Source organism: Spermophilus citellus, assembly GCF_964194105.1.
Source record: "Spermophilus citellus genome assembly, chromosome: 8".
NCBI classification, from domain to species: Eukaryota; Metazoa; Chordata; class Mammalia; order Rodentia; family Sciuridae; genus Spermophilus; species Spermophilus citellus.
In genome coordinates, this window is record NC_138189.1 from 32,529,805 (window position 1) to 32,550,747 (window position 20,943).

A 20,943-nucleotide genomic window follows, 5' to 3' on the forward strand; every position below is an offset into this window, starting at 1 on the left:
CTGGAAAGAGGCACTGAGCAATGCATGGGATGTGGGTAGGAAGCAGACATAGAGGGGGAAGAACAGACAAGAGTGGGCACCAGGAGGCTCAGGGATTAGAGAGGAACTCTGACACCTGAAAGTTTCACCCAGGCCAGCTACCTTGGGTGAGTGTTTTGCAGTCAATATGGAAACAAAGTCTACCATAGGAAGCAAAGATATAAAAATCCTTGGCCTTGGCTGGCTAAAGAAAGACTTATTTCTTCTAATTACAGAGGACATGAGACTCCTGAGTTAGGAATTGTGCCTCAAAGTTAGTCCGATTTCCACACCTCAGAGTCAATGGGGAGAGGGAGTAGACTGAAACTCCAAAGCCAGGGGTGAAGAGGGACGAGAACTCTGGCTGAGGATAAAGGAGAATTCAGGAACTCTTGAATGTCAGACCCAGCATTGCTGCAGGTCACCGTCCTCTCTGCATTCCAGTTTTCCCATCTGTAACACACAGATGCTGGTACCAGATGACCTCTTCCCACCCTGGCGTTCTAAGACTGTAGGTTATTCTGTCGGTGAACACGATTAAAGGGTCGGGATAGAAGAATGAAGCCCTGGAATGGAGAAGGATCCTAACAGAGATGCCAAGAGAAATTATGTACAGCTAAGGAGGAGAGCACCTCTGCCGTTAGTGAGGGCAGAGGCTAGTCCTGCCCGGCTCTGATCTTGGAAGGTCCCTGTTGGTACCAAGAGGAAGTCCTGGATGCATCCAGGTTAGAACAGGAGAAGAACTTCCCTCTATGTCAAGTTCCTTCAGGACTGGGGCTAATTTGGTTCTCCTTTATTCCCTAGGACACCTAACCCAAGCTGAATATATCACTAAATGGAAAATGTTCAGGGAATGGAAATGTCATGCTGCAATAAAAAGCTGTCAAAATAATAATAATAATCTAGTGATAAGAAAAAAAAATATTTTGTGGTTCATTGGACTGAAGCATGTACCTGAAGATCAGAACAAAGAACCAACCAACCTCGTTGACCAGTGAGGGTCCAGCTCACTCCACTTTAGAGATGAAGAACTGGGGTTCAGGCTGGGCAAGTGAGATGCTGCAGCCTTGAATTAGCAGGAATGTGACAAGATGATAGGCCTTATTGCCTCCCAGAACAACAAGTAAATAATCAATAGGAATAAGATACTGTGTTCAAAGACAGGAAAAGTGATAACAGTTGAAAATGACAGAAAAGCTCTGCAGGTAAGAGATGAAGTGTCCTCACAGTGAAAGATAATGGGCTTGTTTGAAGAACAAAAGAGGGAGAAAGGCCGGGTATCATGGATCAAACCACTTTTCTCAAAAAAAAAAAAGAAAACAAAATCATCCCTTAATTGTGACCTTTCCCAATTATAATTCTCTTGAATGTTCTGTTATCAGGATTTGCAAAGGTTCACTGCAGGAACTTCATATTAATAAATATCACAATGGAATTTTTAATGCCTCGATTCTTTGTTTAAACATCCAGATTTCGTCCTCAGGGATAGGAAAAATTTATGCTGCTAATTATTTCTAAAATTATGTCACTTCTGCTAAATAAACAGTTCCTTTTCAAAATAGAAATTAAACATTTAAGGGCTCTCAAGGGTTATTCTTGCAGACATCCTTACCACGCTAGGAAAGGAACCCAAGGCTAATAAGATGCACGGTAATTATTACATGCCTGGCCAAGAGATGTTCTTCTGCGTGTAAATATTTTATCGAGGCAGCACCATGCAATGGTACCTGCAGAGTAAATTACTGCCTCCATGGGCCCTAGGGAATCTTAACCACTCCTCATTAATCAGCCCCTCTTGCTTTCTGTACTGGGAGGGTGTTTCAAGAGACCAAAAGCCATTAAAAATGAAAACACCCTCAAAAGATGGATATTAACACTATTTACTAAGAGGAAGCATTCCTGAGATTTCAAATGCAACATGCATGATAATCAAAAGGCTTACCTCGGTGACCTGTTGGGGGTGGAAACCACTAGTCTAAAGAGAAACCACAAGTTTACATCCACTCTACTAAGCCGGTAAAAAGACACTTCCATTTTACCTCATTCTCTGGGGTGGGAGATGGCGTTACAGAGCTAAGTGACCCTTTCCTAGAACCCTGGATATCTGCGGGGATGGAGACAGGCCGTTCCCACTGAGTTGTTCCTGTTGGGATGTGCCAGTAATAGGTCCCAGCGATGTCATTGATTCTTTTCCAGCCAGGCGGCAAATCCGGATCTGTCTGAAATGACTGATCACTCCAGATATCTGCTGGGAAATGGAAAAAAAGAAAGGGCTTTATTAAAAGAGGAAAAGAGCCTTCCAACGTCAGTACCAAGAGCCAGGCGAACTGTACAGGCAGATGTGTCCACAGTCCAAATGAGAAAAACCAAAACCATCCTGTGGATATAAAGTGTGGTAAAAGGGGTGATAGGGAAGAAACAAGGAAAGAGCTGGAAGAGCAGGTTGGCATTTGAGAATATTGACATATTCTCAATATATTCTCAAATATCAGATCCTTCTATAGCTCTAAGAACCCTGTGACCAAGCTAAAGCACCACGAACCAGGATCAGCTACCCAAGCAAAATTCACATGGCTACACACCAAATCTACTGGATCCTTCTGTTAATTACTGGCTGGGACCACATATCATTCTCAGCTACGAGTATAAATCTAATTTTCTGAATGGTTTTCAATACATGAGTACTGTATTTATATCTTTCATGCACTTTAACAACCCCTCCCATTCAACTGTAAACACCCACAAAGTAGCAATGTCCTTTTTAATACTCTAGAATTCTAAATTGTTCAGAGAACATTCCCGGGAGAGTGAACTAGAAAGGCCTTAGAGTTCAGCAAAGAACCAGACTGGCTTTAAAAACAGGCCAGTAATGTAAACACCTGGAGGAGGACAGGTGTGAGAGACAAGAAGGAACTGTGGGGACTGTGGCAAATGGGTGAGCATCGACAAAGTCCAAAGGCATTCAGATTAAAAAAATAATAGTTTTTTTTTTTTAAGCACTGTGGGTGCAAATGATATACATCCACATGAGCCAAATGTGTTTCAGCTACTTGCTTCATATTAATATGATGTCAGTTTCCAGAATAATTATTTGCTTAAAAAAAAATCTCAATCTTGGAGCCAGCCATGGTGGCACACACCTGTAATCCTAGCCACTCAGGACACTGAGGCGGGAGGATCACAAGTTGAGGCCAGCCTTAGCAACTTGGTGAGACCCTGCCTCAAAATGAAAAATAAAAGGGACCCGGGATGTCGATCAGTGGTAAAGCACCTCTGGATTCAATCTCCAGCACCACACCAAACCAAGCACCCTTATTCTTAGCCCTAAGTTAAACATGAAATGGATACAAGAACTAAAGAGGAGAGGAAGTAGGATCAGAAATTCATAGAGATGGCAGGGTCATGAACGAATCCCAAGCAGCTCCATCAATGCAGGCAGGAAAACAAACTTGAGTTCTCCACCCAAAGCATCACTTGAAGGGTTAGGGCCTTTCCTCTGTGGCCACATAAAAGAGGCCAAGGCATGTTATTGAGCTTTAAATCAGAACAAACATGTAGGCTTTGATCTGGGTGAACGTCACTGCACCCCATGTGGGCAGGCTTGACTGAGGCTGTTACAACCACAAGAAGAAAAGGAGAAACCCAACAAAGAGGCTGATTAAGACTCTGGGCACAGATGTGCATTCATGCAGCTGTCTGGCATTCCAGAATTTTTTTTTTTTTTCATTTAAATCTGCCAGAGGCAAAACTGCCACCAGTGTCAAATTATGATGCAAATTTCCCCCTTCCTGACAGAAAAATTAAGCATGATTTCATAATTTCAACTTAACCACATTTTGTAGAAACCACTTGAGCCAAATGTGTTTATATATTCCTTTTTCTTGTCCCCCCTTTAGGGGGTAATGGAGTCATTTTGATTGTTACTTTGTTTTCAGTCTCTTAACTGGGACAGGAAAGGTAAAACACATGGCAAAATACACCTTTAGGGATTAAATTGGAGAAAACTCTTGCAAGTGATTCCTTGTCCCAATTTAGTGGCTCAGAAACAAGGAGCTCTGAGGCGAAGCAGAAGGGGTATACAGAGACTGCCAGTGACCATTTCTATGGGTTTATGAGGTCTAAGGGCCTGAATTTCCACATTTATCCTAGGTGTCTTTACTGCAGGGGCATTATCAAGTATGAGGAATAGCTACACACAGTATCAGCACATGAAGTCATGTCAGACCCCGGGCCCAGATCAAGAGCATTGGGTTCTGAGGAGGTAACTGGGGGTGTGGAAAGAGCCGGGGCTGTAGCATGACTGTGTGCTGAGTGGCAGGAATTGGGCTGTTTTGATCTGAACCAAACCTACCCTACTTTTACCTGATTTATAGTCCAAGTTTATGCTGAGAGTTTGCTGGAACAAATTTAAAAGGAGGCTTATTTTGTTGCTAAAAATAGATGATGATGAAGGAAGAAGTAAACTGAGCATATTTACAACATTAACAGTCCCAGCATCACCTACAGAATCCCCTTGTTATTGCACATTGACGTAGAGGGCATAAGGGCAGGTGGACAATATGCCTGTCTCACTAATCACTGTCTATCCAACACCCAATATGGCAACAATTCAATAATAAATGGTGGATGGATGGATGGATGGAAGGATGGATGGATAGATGGAAAGAAAGAAGACAGAAAAGAATAAAAAAGGAAGGAGGGAGAAATGAGTGAATGAATTAGATCCTCCAATGAACTTGGCACTTAGCAGAAGAGGTCGTCTAAAGCAATCTGTTCTATTCAATTTCTTTTTTTTTTATTAGAGAGAGAGAGAGAGAGAGAGAGAGAGAGAGAGAGAGAGAATGAGAATGAATGAGAATTTCAATATTTATTTCTCAGTTTTCGGCGGACACAACATCTTTCGTTTGTATGTGGTGCTGAGGATTGAACCTGGGCCACACGCACGCCAGGCTAGTGCGCTACCACTTGAGCCACATCCCCAGCCCTGTTCTATGCAATTTCATAAAACAGAGCAACTCCATGACCCCCAGCACTGCTAACAATGTCCTCGTGGATAAAACAGAAATGCAGCTGGTCCACCTTATCTGCTATCTGCAGGTTCCACATCCATGGATTAAACCAAGAGGATCAACAGAATTAAAAAAGTAATAACAACAAAAAAAATCCATATCTGAACTGAACATATACGGACTTTTTTTCTTGTTTTTATTCTCTAGACAACACAGCATAACAACTATCTACCTAGCATTTACATTATATTAGGCATTATAAGTCCAGAGATGATTTAAAGTATAAGGGAGGATACACATGGTTTATGATGTAAATACTATGCCATTTTATAAAAGGCACTTGAGTTTGGTATCTGTGAGGGGTCCTGCAAATAATCCCCTGCAGACACCAACAGACACAGTATAACATGATAAACCAGAGTTCTGGGCTGGAGGCCAAGGGGTCTTGAATGGGATTGTGTACCTTTTCTGTACTGACAGGTTCCACAAGGAAAGTAGGCACTATCCCTTCTGAGGCCTCTCAGGCCCCTCACATTTTATCTTGTTTAATCTGCACAGTTTCATGGTGTTTCCTAGATAAAGCTATGTATACATTTAGATAAGTGCTCTGGACTTTATTAATGGCCCAATAGTTTTCAATTGGTAGAAAATCGGGGGAGGAAACTAGTCAAGCAGGCAGGTAGAATTCCTGGCCCTTCTAGAACTTTCCAACCACAACAGCACCATTTTTCTCTGTTACATATTTGCCCTGTATGTATGATTTTCCATGAAAATCAAATCAGTTATTCTTCAAAATTTCTGCTTTTATAAAATGAACTTCGACACCATAGTTAGAGCAAGAGTCCTGTGGAGCTCAGACACTGGAATATCAAGAAGCTGCTTCTGCCCTAAAGTTGTTCCAAATATCATCAAGCAGCTTTAGACAGCTGTCCTGGGACAGTTACCACCAGGGAAAAGGCAGGAGGGAGGGTGTGCAGACCAACCAACCAGGCATATCTGAAACAACAGGTGGCTAGGAGAGAAAGTGTTAGTCCCTCTCAGTTCTCCTTGCTGAGCAAAGCTGTGCTGAAGATGGTGCAAGAGGCTCAGCATGGAAAGGCAATGGTGCTGGACAGTCTCACTGCACTCCTGATTCTCAGCAGGCTGCGTAAACTGAGCGTCTGTCATGCACCTGTTGTTAACCGATCTGCTAAGGGTTTTGAAGTCACAATGTGGTATTCTTAGTTTCCAGTGGGAATATCCTGGGAGACCTCCATATTAGAGAACATGTTTTCTCACTTTGGATGAATCTTTGTGCCACAGTAATCTTGAGAAGTTAGAACCAGTATCAGCACAAAGCACACTGCAGGATCCCATCTCAGTTCCCCATCCGCAGAAGTGGACCCACTTGTTTGCAACTTAGTGAACTCAGGCCAACTGTGAGGTTGCTCAAGGAAAGATTTATAAGAGTGTATTGGTGAAATTTATAGAAAGCCTCAGAAATATTTAAAAAGCACCTGAATTTATAATACAATAGATATCCACCAGCTTGATGTAAACTAAAAAGTGTTATAATACCAATTGCTGATAGGCATGTAAAACAACGGGAACTAGTATACATTTCCAGGAGAAGGGTAACTGGATATAATCACTTTGGAAAAAAGAATAGTTATTAATTATAAAGTTTACAGTATCTCTACTTTATGACCCAGCAATTCTACACCTAGTGCACATCCTAGTGGACCCACGTGTTTGCAGTAGGTAACATATTCACAGCAGAAGCATTAAGACAGAGAAAACCTCAAAACATCCTAGACAGCCATTTAAGGCAGAATGAGTACATAAATTGCAACACAATGAAGGAATGAATGAATGAAATGAATGAAGTACAGCTGTACACTAGAATATGGATAAATTTCACAAACACACTACTAATGAAAATAAGGAAGCCAAAAGAGAATGCATTCATTAAATTTCCATTCAAATAAAGTTCAAGAACTAGATTACGATATTTAGGGATACAGACATAGATGGTAAAAGAAGTAGAAAACTATAAAGAAATACAAGGATATAGCTATCACACCCACACACCCACACACACACACACACACACACACACACACAACACACACAAACAAAAAAACAGGTTAATGGATACCTGAAAGTGTGGCTACGATTAGAGAAAGCATATCCAGGACTTCTGTAATATAAGAAATGTTTTATAGCTGGCTGTGCTAGTGCATGCCTGTAATCCCAGAGATTCAGGAGGCTGAGGCAGGAGGTTTGCCAGCCAAAGGCCAGCCTCAGCAACTTAGTGAGACTCTGTCTCAAAATAAAGGAACAAAAGGCTGAGGATGTAGCTCAGTGGTAGAACACCCCTGGGTTCACTCTCTAGTACCAAAAAAAGAGAAGTATTTTACCTCTTGATGTGGCAGGTAGTAATGTGGACACTCCCTCTATAATTATGTGTTGAACTGCATGTTTGTGTTTATGGCTATTTCTGAGTGTATATTGTTTTTCACAAATTAAAAAATATGCTGGTAGAATCTTGAGACCCAAGGGTTCAACTGTTGTTTAAAAAGACCTGCACCAGAAGAGAAAGCTGGGAAAAGCAGAATATTTTTCAATACCTAGGAAGATAATCCAAGCAAAAAGAAGGGACTCATTCAAGACTCTTGGTGGCTCCAGTGAGTCTAGAAACGAGAGAAGAATCAGAAAGAAGTCTAGTGATGGCACTATATGGCCTATAATGGGGACTGAAAATAGAATACCAGAGAGGACCTTCTTATCTTGGCTCAGCCATTCACTGCTTGAATGACCTTGGACAAGATACCCGACCTCTACAGGCTTCAGACCTTATCCATAAATCAAGGATCATAACAGCACCTATTTCACTGGGTAGTGTATGAAGTACTCAGAATGAAGGTGGCAGGTAACAGGCTTAGTCATTACCTGAACACCCACTCCCGTTTATTACGGATTACAGGTCTCCAAAGCCAGCAATAAATATATTGACATAGGCAGCTTACTCAAGTCACAGCAAGAATTTTTTCATATATCCAAAAGAAAATGCTTGCTACAGATTCTAAGAGGTTCAATGGTCACCATGGTTCAAAGAATGAGACTCAAAGAAGATAATCTAATGGCAATTCTTTCCATGGAGAAGAAGGTGTGAAAGCTCCCTGGCATGGATAGATTTAGAGGCAGCTCTAGACTCTAACCCACCTGCCTTGCTGGGCTTCTACCTCCTCATGCACTGTTATGGTTTGGATGTGAGTGTCCCCCCAAAGCTCATGTGTGACACAATGCAAGAAGGTTCAGAGGAGAAATGATTGGGTTATGAGAGTCTTAACCCAACCAGGGAATTAATCCCCTGATGGGATTAACTGGGTGGTGCCTGAAGGTGGGTGGGTGTGGCTGGACGAGGTGGGTCCCTGGGGGTACGCCTTTGGAGTACATATTTTGTATCCGGCCAGTGGAGTCTCTCTCTCTCTGCTTTCTGATCATCATGTGAGCAGCTTTCCTCCTCCACATTCTTCCATGATGTTCTTCCTCAACTTGAACCTTGAGGAATGGAGCCAGACTCCTATGGACTGAGACCTCTGAAACCGGTAGCCCTCAAATAAACTTTTCCTCCTTTACAATTTTTCTGATTGGTCTTTTAGTCACAGCAGTGAAAAGGCTGACTAAAACACGCACCATTTGCGCTCTGGCCAGCTATGCCTCTGCCACCACAAGACACCTTCTCTTTTTTTTCCAAATGCCCTGTCTTCCTCTCTCAATGAATGTCAAAGTGAAAAATATTTCATAATTTTAAAAATAAAGATGTATGTCCTCTGTTCTCCATCTTAAAGCAGATTTGCTAAATTCTTCCTAGGTTTCTCTCAAACACATTCCACCCCAAATGAATAAAGTTGCTTTGCATCTGTATATGATTTTTGAGTCCCCCCCCACCCCCACCCTGCTGTGGGGCTGGGGCTTTCATTAGAAAAAAGTTCTCCACCCTTAAAGTAAAGTGCATCTTATATTTTTACAGTAAGGCTCGCACCAGTCCCAGCCAGAGGGCAAGACTGGATCCAGAGGGCTGCTATAATGACAAGGACCCTGAGGCTGACCGGGTATGTATCATGCACCCTTTGTTGCTTAGGATTTATCTAATCATGGCTGCTCCATGAAAGAGGCACTATGGTCAACCTAGTTCTGAGTGGAAAACAAACAGGTTTCAAGTCAACGAGGTAAATTTTAACTTTTTCACAGAGGTGAAAAAAATCCAATATGGTCAGCAATGGGGAATTAAGAAAAAGTGTGAAAACGAAATAAAGCAAAGCAATGCTGTAAGGCTGCGATTATAAGGCCAGCAGGCGACCTGACCAAGGTCAAGCAGCTATGAAGTGACAGCACTAAGCTTCACCTTGGGGACCTGGACTTGGGCTCCAAGCCACCCTGGGGTTCCAGGTGTGTTATGGTGAGTACACTTCCAATGCAGGCCTTTCCACATGGACCTCCTTTGTGGGCCTCCCTTCCTGACTCTGCTCCAGGACAGTGTCCCCTGGGTCACAAGGCCTTCCCCTTAGAAGCCTGGAGATGGGATCCCACCCTCAGACACACTGCAGAGGCTGATCTCCGGGTTCCTCCTCCTTCCCTCCAACGAGCTTTTGCACCAAGGGACTTTCCCCGATTTTGGTTTCCCATCTCCTGTCACCACCATAAGTCACCGCAGGCACTTTCACACGCTGGCAGGGGATGGGTCAGTGGTGGAAGCTGAGAGCCACAGGTGTCCTTTCAAAATGGCCCTGTAGTCCTTCTTGTTTGTATTTTTTGTTCTTTTTTGAAGAAATAGGAAGCAGGGACTGGAAGGGAGTAAAAATAGCAAGGCTGAGAGCCCCACAAAGTCTCTCTTGTGCTGGGAGCCTCTTGGGCCAAAAGCAACACTTGGCGTGGGAACAAGGGGCCCATCTGTGAGCAGCCAGGACCCGCCTGCTCCAGCCACCTCAGGCACCAGTGCTAAGGGCCTGGCTGCACCCTGGCTTCCTGGTAGGACCCACTAATCTTGGCAGCGGATGGTGTGAGAAGCAAACCCACCTCTAATCACCTTCTCCCTGGGCTCTCTTTCAGAAACCCAGGATCAAATAAAGATGAATTAGCAACTAGCAGGAGCTGGAAATTTCCTCTCCTGCTGAGGAGGGCAGAGGAAGGAGGAATGGGTGAGCTGGGAGTCTATATTTAGCAAGGTCTGTGCTGCAGAGCACAAAAGATTTCCTGCAGGTCCTCAGAACGGCATTCACTCCCTTCCTGGGCGTGTGTGTGCCCAGCTCCAGAGCGCAGGGCACAGGGTGGGAAGAGGGAAGATGGATGAATGCATCCAGCAAGTACTTCCTGTCCACCCTGGGTCAGAGCTGTGGGTGAGAGATGATGATGATGATGGACAGGGAGCTGCCCTAAGGGTGGAGAGCAGGGGTTCTCAAGCAACTAAGTCACCTGGCAGGCTGGGGTCACCCCCTGAGCTTTAGGAGTGACCAAAAAACCCATCTGCTAATGGTTTCCTAACACTGTACTTTTAAGAATCAAAGTGGAGACCTGAGGACACAGAAAAGTCAGCCATTATTCTCCAAACTCCACTTAACAACTGGCTACAGAATAAAACACACGAAATGTTCTTCAATCATTTATTTAACCACTTATTCATTCTTTGATAGTAAGGGCCTTCTGTCAACATCAAGTATTATCCAGAGGCTGGGAAAATAGCAATGACTAGAAGAGGTAAACTAGGTAACAAGCTCTACCAGGAAGGGACCAGGAGGGCTATCTAAAATAGTCCAGAGCCAGGCCTCCAGGTCTAGATGGTCAATTATAGATTTGCTGAGACTTCCAAGCAGCAAACAGAGACTACTTAGAATTTATCCTTTACCAAAGGGGCTGGGAGAAACTCGGACCATGGCAACGAGGGAATGAGCCCCCGAATGTGCAGAATCCATGAGCTCCCAGGATCCTCACCTGCTGGCCACCAGAGTGGATGAAAGTCCCCCCAAACAGTCCCAAAGCCCATGTATTTCTTGCTATGTTCAATTGAAAGACATGATTTATATCCTGTTAAGTCTATCATAGCCTTAAAAAAATTCCACTTTGTATTCAATTGAGCTTTCATGTGGCAGCATTATTTTAACAGTTGTAATAAACTCTATAACAGTTTGGGGAGTGTTAATGCCCTAACACTTCTCTTCATATTTTCCTTTAAAAATTCAACATTAAGATTTTTGAGTGTCCTTGAAATAGGGAGTTATTTGTAGCTGAGGATTTTTTCTGTTGAAACTGAGTAAATATTCCAAGAACTCAGTATCCAGATAGTCCTTAAATCTGGGTCTTTCAACACTAAACATATTATATGTTTTTATTAAGCATTTTGGCATAAGAACACCAGGAAATTCCCTAGTTTAGACTCACTGGAGACATGGTCTGTGCTTACTTGACCTAACTTTTCTCAGAACTGTGTTAATGCCAGGAACAGGGACCGTGGTATCAGATCAACAGCATAGATTTGAATCTAGCTTAAATAAATGGCTTAATTTCTAATGGTCTGTCACAATGGCTCACTGTCACACAGTGAGCTCATAGCTCATAGGTTTGATGGGGAACAAAGAACCCAGCACAAAGTTGGGCACATAGTAATCACTCAGTAAATGATGTTTATTATTATCAGTCAACAATTGCTTCATTCAAATATGTTTTTGGACAAAAACATTCTGTAATATAAAACTTTCTTGTGTGTGGGGGGGGATGTTGCGGATAGAATACAGGACCCGTGCACTCTGGGCACATTCTCTATCACTGAGCTACACTCTCGGCCCCTATAAACGTTTTGAGCTGGCATCTACCACAAAGCATTTCTTCCTTAAAACAAATAAGATTTCTAAGAATTTATAACAACTAAAGTGTTCAATTAAAAATGTAATTTTTACTTAGCTCGGGAAAACTAGATAACACCAGCTACAAAGGATGAATCATGTGAGAGAGAACATACTTGTTTTGAATACAGCACCTCTTTAATCAGCAGGTGACCGTTTTATGTCATGTAGTTGAGTCCTTAAAGCAGCAGAAATGAGCATGCTTTATCCTGAAGAAATTCCTCTTTTGAGACCGCTCTGACTCGCATCTCACAATCTTGGAGAGAAGGTGAACAGAAAGTGATTCTGACGCTGGGGGAAGACTATTAACAAAACTTTACTCACCAATGCAGTCCAGTTAACTTCATGGACACACTTAAAAATTAAAAAGTATGAAATATAAAACAGCTAAACGTACCTGAAAGGAAAAATTCCAAGTATCCGCTCACCTATCCAAACATACATACATATATGAATACATATAAGAAAGGTTAAGTATGAGTTACCAGGGATTGAACCCAGGGGTGTTAACCACTGAGCCACATCCCCAGCCCTTTAAAAAAATATTTTATCTAGAGACAAGGTCTCTCTGTGCTGCTCAGTACCTTGCTAAATTGCTGAGGCTGGCTGTGAACTCACGATCCTCCTGCCTCAGCCTCCTAAACCACTGGGATTACATGTGGCTTGTAGAACATTTTAATTTCATCAGAAAGTCTAATTCTAAATACCTACACATTCAACACATGTACGTTTTCTTATTAGTTATGAAAGGAGCTAGGTATAGTGGCCTATGCCTGAAATCCCAGCATCTCAGAAGGCTGAGGCAGGAGGATCATGAGCTCAAAGGCAGGCTCAGCAATTTAGTGGGGACCTGAGCAACTAAGAAAGCCTCTGTCTCTAAATTTAAAAAAAAATAAAATAAAATATATATATATATATGTAGATAGATAGTTAGATATAGTTATAGATATAATATGGGCTGAGGATGTGGCTCAGTGGTTAAGCGCCCCTGGGTTGAATCCGTAGTACCCCAAACAAAAGACGGAAAGCAGCTGTTATGATTTTGAAATGATATGAAATATCACCTGTGAACACTATTTTCATTTGTAGTATGTACAATGTACAACATAGCATAAATTACAACCACTACTAAGACTCCTCTGACTTCCCCTCCCCGCACAGAAACACTTAAAAATATATACTTAAGTGGGCCACGGTGACACACACCCGTAATCCCAGAGACTTGGGAGGCTGAGGCAGGAGGATCACAGCATCAAGGCTAAACCCCGCAACTCAGTGAGGACCTAAGCAACTTACTGAGACCCTGTCTCAAAATAAAAATGAAAAAGGCTGCGGACTTAACTTGGTGGTGAAGCGCCTCTGGGTTCAATCCCCAGTACCAAAACAAACACAACACCTTAAAATTGGAGTGAATACTCATATTTTACTGCTGAGAAGTGTTGGGGGGAAAAAACTACATTGAAACTAACATCCATCCAAAACCCAAAAATCTAAGCATAAAAATGAAAGAATGAGTATAGCTGAGCATGGTCTTGAAATCAGTAATTTTGGGGTACTTTTTAGACATAGAGATCACAACATATTTACATGAAAATCACCAGGCCGTTTGTATTACGTTTTCTGCTAGTTGCTGGCCTCTACCCCTCACCTAGGATCTGGCAGTAATGTACCCTGTTCAAACTGGGCAGGATAATTTAGGTTTGGCAGCAAGAGCAACAAATCAGGCATTCGATTCTTTGGTTTCAAGTTTGGATATTTTAGTATCTAACCCTAACCACAGCATTGAAGGAAGAGCTACCATTATGTGGAAATTAGGCAAAGGTAACTGCCAACTTCATTCAGAGAACATGTCCAGTTCTCACATTCTCCATCAACACCGTCTTGCAACTTCATTTTATTATTATTTCAGAGTGAGCAGCTGAAGAGGAGGCAGAATAGGACCATGATAAGAACCTTTGTTTGTCCTCCATACAATTAAACAGATGGAATTATGATGGGAACCACTCTTTTTCAAGGTCGACAGGTCTGAAGGTCTATTTAATGGAATCAATTTCTTCTCCGTTATTTCGGCAGGATTTCAATGTGTTTTTCTCTTAGATTTGTGGTCCTCAGGCTAGTGTACAAGGGCAGTGGTCCTAAGAAGGAAGTTACTCCAGGGGCTGCCAAAGTCATTATGATCCTAAACAGTGGCATGCTAGGACTTGACTTCCATCTATGTTTAGTAATACAATAAAAAATGGTTTTGAGAATCAAGAACTAGCACAGCAATTCCATGACAAGTTGGCCTTTTGTTGGCACACTAAAACAACAACAACAACAACAACAACAACAACAACAACAAAAAAAACGCTTAAGAGGTTATCTTTAAAATCAAAGTCTATGTGGGAATATTATACCCCTACACTCCCAAAGATTAAAATGCATATTTTATGCTTCTGATGCAAGAACTATGCATGTCCTTCTAGAGCACTTGTAGCACTTCCAAAGTGCTGTGACAAGACCAATCTCATTTGATTCCACAAAATTCTGCAAAAGAGATAGAGGACGTATAACCACCATTACATAGGTAAAGAAATGGATTTTGGCAATGTTAAATAATTTGATGAAGGTTAGAAAACTAGTCTGTTCTCCTGACTGTGGAAAAATCTCAGTGTATTTCTGTTAGGGAAGCATTCTACTTGCTAAGTGCATTTTAAAGGTTAAATGCCTTTTGAAGAAATGAGCAGAACTGAAGTAAATTGTTCAGGGTGCTAGAGTGGTTAATGGATAAGCCTTAATATTTGATGTAAAACAGGACTTTAGACTACAGATGGGGAGGAGGAATACAGAGAAAAAGTGTTTTTCTGAGATTAAGTTTTAAAAACACATTTAAAATAATCAGAGTCAGAGCATTTCTGTTTCTGATACCTCTGAGCTATTTATTCTCCACCTAAATAAAAGAATTTGTAGCAGTTTATGTAAAAGACAGATATATTTCAACCAATAAAATGAGAGAATACAGCCATGGGGTTGAGAAAAAAATTTAATTTCTTGCTCAAAAAATTTACAAAGTCTTCGTTGTTTAATAAAAGAAGTTCATTAGAAAGCAAGCAAGCAAGCAACCTTTTCCTCAACACCAAGTCTAAGAGGAGTTTAATAAGTGGGAAACAGTTCTGGAAGTAGAAAGACAGTAGTTAATAATGAAGGTTACACTTTGCATCTGGGTGATTTTATTTTCTAAATCTTATTCTAAATGGCAATCATGTTATGCAGAAGAAAACTATGTGTAAGCAATTATTTAAAACAACAAAGTTAACTGGGTAAACCATTCTGTACATTTTCTTTTTTCCACAAGAAGCCTAGTGTTTGGAGTCTCATAAACAAGGTACCTGTACTGGACATTGCAACGTGCTCATCCACATCTAATCTCTTATAGTGATATAAACTTCTGATTACACATATAGATACTCAGAATAAAGATGAAATGTTTGGGGCTGGGGATATAGCTCAATTGGTAGAGTGCTTGCCTGGCATGCACAAGGGCCTGGGTTTGATCCCCAGCACCACAAAACAACAACAACAAAGATGAATTTTCCCAGCCTCCTTTGCAGCTAGATGTGTCCAGGCAGGGAATATTCTAAGCTCAAGACTGTATAGAAATTTCCAAGCATTTGCCAAAAACAAAAACAAACAACAATAACAACAACAACAACAACAAAACAATGTGGCAAGCACACATCTTCTTGCTGCCTGGGAAAAGAAATGTTCTTCTGGACCATGAGGACAAAGCTATAACCTAGGGATGGTGGAGTAGAAAGGCAGAGGGAATCTGGTTCCTTAGGTCTTTGTGGAACAGAGCCATTCATCAGTGGACTGCTACTGCCAGACTGCTTGCTATGTGAAAAGGAAATACATTCCTACTGTAATAAGTCACTGTTATTTTAGATTTTATATATGGATAGATGATCGTAACTATTCATCTAATAGCAAAAAACTGAAGTCCAGTCCAAGATCTAGAAAGAAACAGCTTCTAAATGATTCACTTTACAATCTCACATTCCAACCTAAACCTCTAGGCATCTAAATGATCATGCCGGGTTAAGAAGCCCAGGTTCCTGATTCCCAACTTGTCTAATTCTCTTTCTAAAATATCATACTGCTAAAACATAACTTCATCAGTTATGATTCATTCATTTTCCACCACCCACCAATCTAAACATCACAACCTCACTTCCAAACATTGTCAAACACAGCAGATGCAGACACTATGTTGGGCCTAATTTTTCACAAACCTTAGTCTTCAGTATTTCACTAAACACAGGCTTCATCTAATCATTCATTGGGTTGAAGGCTTTGAATTCTTTGATCTCTACCATCTTCTTCTCTCAGCCCCTACAATTTTAGATCAAAAGAGAGAAGCAAAGATTCTTCTGGGGAAAACCAATTAGCTTTCACACACCTGTGGAACAGCTTGGTTTTTCTTTTCCAGTAATGACAGAGTGACATGACAGAGTGACATGCAGAGCTCTGAGTTTCTCAAAGACACTGAGGCCAGGCTCCGTGGCACAAACCTGTAATCCCAGTAACCAGCAAGGCTGAGGCTGGGGGATCACGTGTTCCAGGACAACCTGGGCAACTTAGTGAAATCCTGCCTCAAAAACAAACAGAGAATGAAGAAGCTGGGGCTTTCTGTGAAAAAGAGGCAAAAGTATTTGTAGATTCCATCTGCCAGGGATGCAAGTGTAGAAAGTGTCATTTTTTTTTTTACTCAAAATAGATTCCAGCATAATATAATATTAGGTAATAGAGCCAAAATTCCAGAGAAGAACAAGTAACTATGCTAACTAGTCTCAAAACTCTCCAACAATAAATTGGTGCTTCTTTCCTGCAAAGATTAGAATATGGAACGATTTGGTTTTTAACTTGTGAATCCCCCAAAGCAAAAAGTTCCAAAAGGTCTCACATGGGTGCTATTAATCACAAATTAAGCAGATTTAAATTCCATAGAGCAAAGAGCAGATTCCCTCCACCCCCTCTTATTAAAATAAATGTAATCAACCAAGGTCCCACAACATGACACAGGTACACAATGTGGGTTTTCTGAATGTTAAGTGAATGTAGCTGGGAGTGGCCACCTTTTTCATATTTTATTCTCAAAAATTATAGATGCTGCCTAAATAACACTGATGTGAATGAGAGCTATGGGAAGGAGAACAGAGAAGAAATAGAAGGAAGGAAATGGGAAAAGGAGCAGGAGAGGCATTTGTCACTAAGTAGTCTGCCTGCTAAATCTGAATCCTGATTTGCTGCCATCCAAAAAGGGTCTGGAATTGCTGTTTGCTATTTTTTATTCCCCCACAAATGCTCTAGTTAACCCACGAGGCTTTGAACTCCAGCCAACGTGCTAAAATTATCTTCCTACAAGAAAACTGCTCTTGAAGCATTAGCAATTTCTTATCTGCAGGTCTCCAGGAAGGATTCCAAATTTATTATACTATAGAAGTAGTTGGAGATATTTTTTGTTTTGTTTTTCTCATCTCAAAATCTTAGCCTTTCACTTGTAAAAACTCCAATTTATAACAAGTTTTTGGCCTGGGTTTAGTTCTATTTCCTTCTTTCTAGATCTATGGGTAGTTACTGTCTCTCTGTAAAAGATGGTTTATCTGCTCTTGAACTCTGGTATGTTCTAAGTGCCTTTTCTAACATTCTCCCTTACTTTCTGCAGGAAAGAAATTTCTATAAATTAAAGGCCCTTGAGAGATGACTGCTCATCACACACAAATCATTAGGTCTCAAAAGTGGGCACAGAGGAACATTCTTTGGAAGCAAATGAATCAGATGCTGTATCAAAGTCTTCCTTGTTGTACATAAAATAGGCAGACACAGGTGGAGACTGAGTATATGGCTGTCTGGGAACTCTGTCCTAGATAGCTGTTTGTGCTTCCTTCCTCAGAGGAACAAACTGTGCATCTTGCTGTGTTACAGATGTGCTTTGATGAATGAACTGAGAGCATTTTTACCCCTCCCTTTAGAAATTATTACAGTGGGAAGTCCCCAAACCTCAGGAATAGAAAGGAACTGAGAGAAAGAAAACACGAAAAATTATTTTTTTTGTTAATTCCCTTTGAAGAAACAAACTTTATAAACTGCTTTAAAAAGCAGGAGTACATTTTTGGAGGCCCAGATTTCACCATCACCCTGGGAAACCTTGACCTCTTTCATGGCCACTGGGTCTGTCTGAGAAACATATGTGTGAGAATTAAATTGATAAACAACCCCTAAATAAGTAAGCTGCAACTTGATTCACCTGTCCATGAAAAGAATCTGATCCAACCATTTCAGTGCTGCATTTTTCACTGAAAAAAAAACTACATAAATTTATACCCATATATCTATAAATAAATCTTTTTCCCCCTCCAAGTATTCGCCACATTAATTATAGGATATGTATGAGGGTGTTACATGCATGGTTACTTGTGTTCCTGGGGAAACTGAGGCAAGCTAGAAGCCTATTACTCTACAAGGGGAAAATAAATCGTGCTGGAATCACACTGTGATTTATAATGAAGCAGTTAAAATAATGCATTGGATGTACACACAGTGTATGGATAGGTTTGTAAAATGCAGTACATGGGGAAAAGTATCCCTTAAATAAATTTAGCACCTCCCCCAAACAATAATGCACACTATAAGTATATGTTTGAGCAAAAAGGTAATATTAAATGCATTAAAATGGTTGCTTATCTGTGGAGGGAATGGAGTGCAGGGAGGGGAAAGTGGGGAGTAAATAACTGCATAAACCAAGGGAGAGGTTTTGCAGGGACCAGTGATGAAAATCTTTCATGAGTCATGTTGTATGAATATGACATGCCTACAACTGAGGTCCAAAACAAACTCACTTTTTCACACACATTTTCCATAACAATAAAATCATCAAAGATACAGGCATCCTATAGGTAGCCACTGAAGTGATTCAGAGTTCTGAAAATCCTTAAATTCAACGATTGTGCTATTCAATATGGTAGCCATTAAATGCCCCATGGGGCTACTGATCACACAAAATGTGGCTCACTCAGATCAAGATGTGTTGCCCGAGTAAACCACACACTAGATTTGAAAACTCAGAATGACAAAGAGAATACAAAATATCAATTTTACAAGGATATGTTGAAATGATAATATTTTCTACATATTAAGTTAAATAAAAAACATGATAAAATCATTCTATTTTTTATTTATTTTAATATGGCTATTACAATATTTACTATATTATGTGACTCACATTTTATTTATGTATTTTGGCAGGGGTACCAGGGATTTAACTCAGGATGTTTAACCACTGAGCCACATTCCCAGCCCTTTTTATTTTGAGACAGGGTCTCACTACATTGCTGAGGGCATCACTAAATTGCTGAGGCTGGCTTTGAACTTGGGATCCTCTTGCTTCTCCCTCCTGAGCCACTGGGATTACAGGCTTACACCATCACAATCGGCCTCACATTATATTTGGAGTGGACGGTGCTGTTCTAGAGGTTTTCCAAATGAGCTTGGGATTCCAGAGGGATCTTTTTAATAAAAATTTCTATTGAGCCTCAAATTGGAAGGTCCTGAAAAACATACTGTGGTCCTTGGCTGGAGGTACATAAAAGTGGCTCGGGATTAAATATTAAAATTCTCGTGAGGAATTGACAACAATTTTGAAGTACTCACAGCCTTCCATGGCTCTCATTTCCAAACCTCTCTAGAATGCAGCTCTTTAGAAATACATATCCAGACCCCAAAAGGAGACTATACAAAATGAAAATCTCTACTACAACTCATTCGGAAACTAGGCCTTAAATTAGATAAACCTGATAATTTTTCAAGATAGATGCAATTAATATGAAATTTAAGTATCCAATACAGGGAAGTACTTTGAAAATCAGAATGACCTTGCTATTAACAACTCAAGAACTCAGAAATCCCCTCCCTGCCCTCGCCTGTTTTCTGTTACTTGTGGACTACTTTTCCCACACTCTGGTATGAACGGACCCTCCACCTCCTGTTGAAGGCCTCTCTGCTCCTCTGGGACAAGATCCATGAATTGTCATCTTTGTGCTTCCTCCACAGAGTACACGCTGGGCACACAGTGGATGGTCACCCAAGAGCCATCCGATTAACTGAAACTCATGTTTCTAGAAAGGTAGGCTGAGACATTTGGAGGGGAATAGTCAGCAGCACGCTGTGCTTGATGCCCTCTTCAACACGGTCCCTCTCCTCCCTTTGCCATCTCACTCCCTTAAGCCCCTTTTGACCCGGGGTCCAACTAGACCCTCTCGGGTCTCACAACACACCATCCATTCCTGCTTCCCGAGCCTTTGCCTGTGTTGTTCCTCTGGGCTGAAATCTTCTTCTCTACGTGAAACTAAAAGCTGTTCACTTTTCAAGGGTCACTTCTTCTACAAAATTTTCCTAATCACCCCTTTTAAAAATTAACCTGTTTCTCCTTGTGCTACCACCTCCCTTTAGAGATGAGTTTCTCAGGGTAATTTTCCACAAAGGATTACTGTTTCTATGTGAGATGCTCGTCTCCCTCAGCTCTTGGACTCTGGAGTTGAGGACTGGGTGTGTCAGGTCCAAAACGAACAGCAGCGAGAAAGTCTAATGGAAACTGCAAAGCTATTTTTTGCGGAGGCTCTACAGACCACATTCATGAATTTAGAATTTATTATACAGGCAACAAAATTATTATACAAAATGCTATCAAAAGTTCTGAACAGGGGAACGCACAGGTTTTGAGATTATTGTTGCTGACAACATAGAGAACAAATGAGATGGAGTTGAATGCATTTGTATTAAAATTACGTGTCATAATGTACATTCGAAAATTGCATGTCAGTAATACAAGTGACAATATAGAGCCAAATTAAGATTTAATTATAAATTCAACATCCCTATTTAATTTAGCTATCAACTTAAATCGATGATTAAAAACCCAGTCACTGGCCATTTCAGAGTCCTTCCTCCCAGCATGTAACTGTTGTCATGACAACATGACTTCATCTGTATCTCATGCT

General features: G+C 41.1%; 1 protein-coding gene across 9 annotated transcripts in view; it reads right to left on the reverse strand.

Annotated features, from left to right (window-relative positions):
- APBB2 (amyloid beta precursor protein binding family B member 2) overlaps positions 1–20,943 on the reverse strand; it is a 338,567-nt gene that overhangs the window by 108,488 nt on the left and 209,136 nt on the right. For 7 of the 9 annotated variants that reach the window (XM_081303291.1, XM_081303293.1, XM_081303281.1 and 4 more), the window contains one exon: positions 2,058–2,266. In XM_081303291.1, the coding sequence (XP_081159417.1) occupies positions 2,058–2,266 (209 nt within the window). The remainder of the gene's footprint in view (positions 1–2,057; positions 2,267–20,943) is intronic. The other 2 variants (XM_081303294.1, XM_081303292.1) reach the window with 1 other exon arrangement.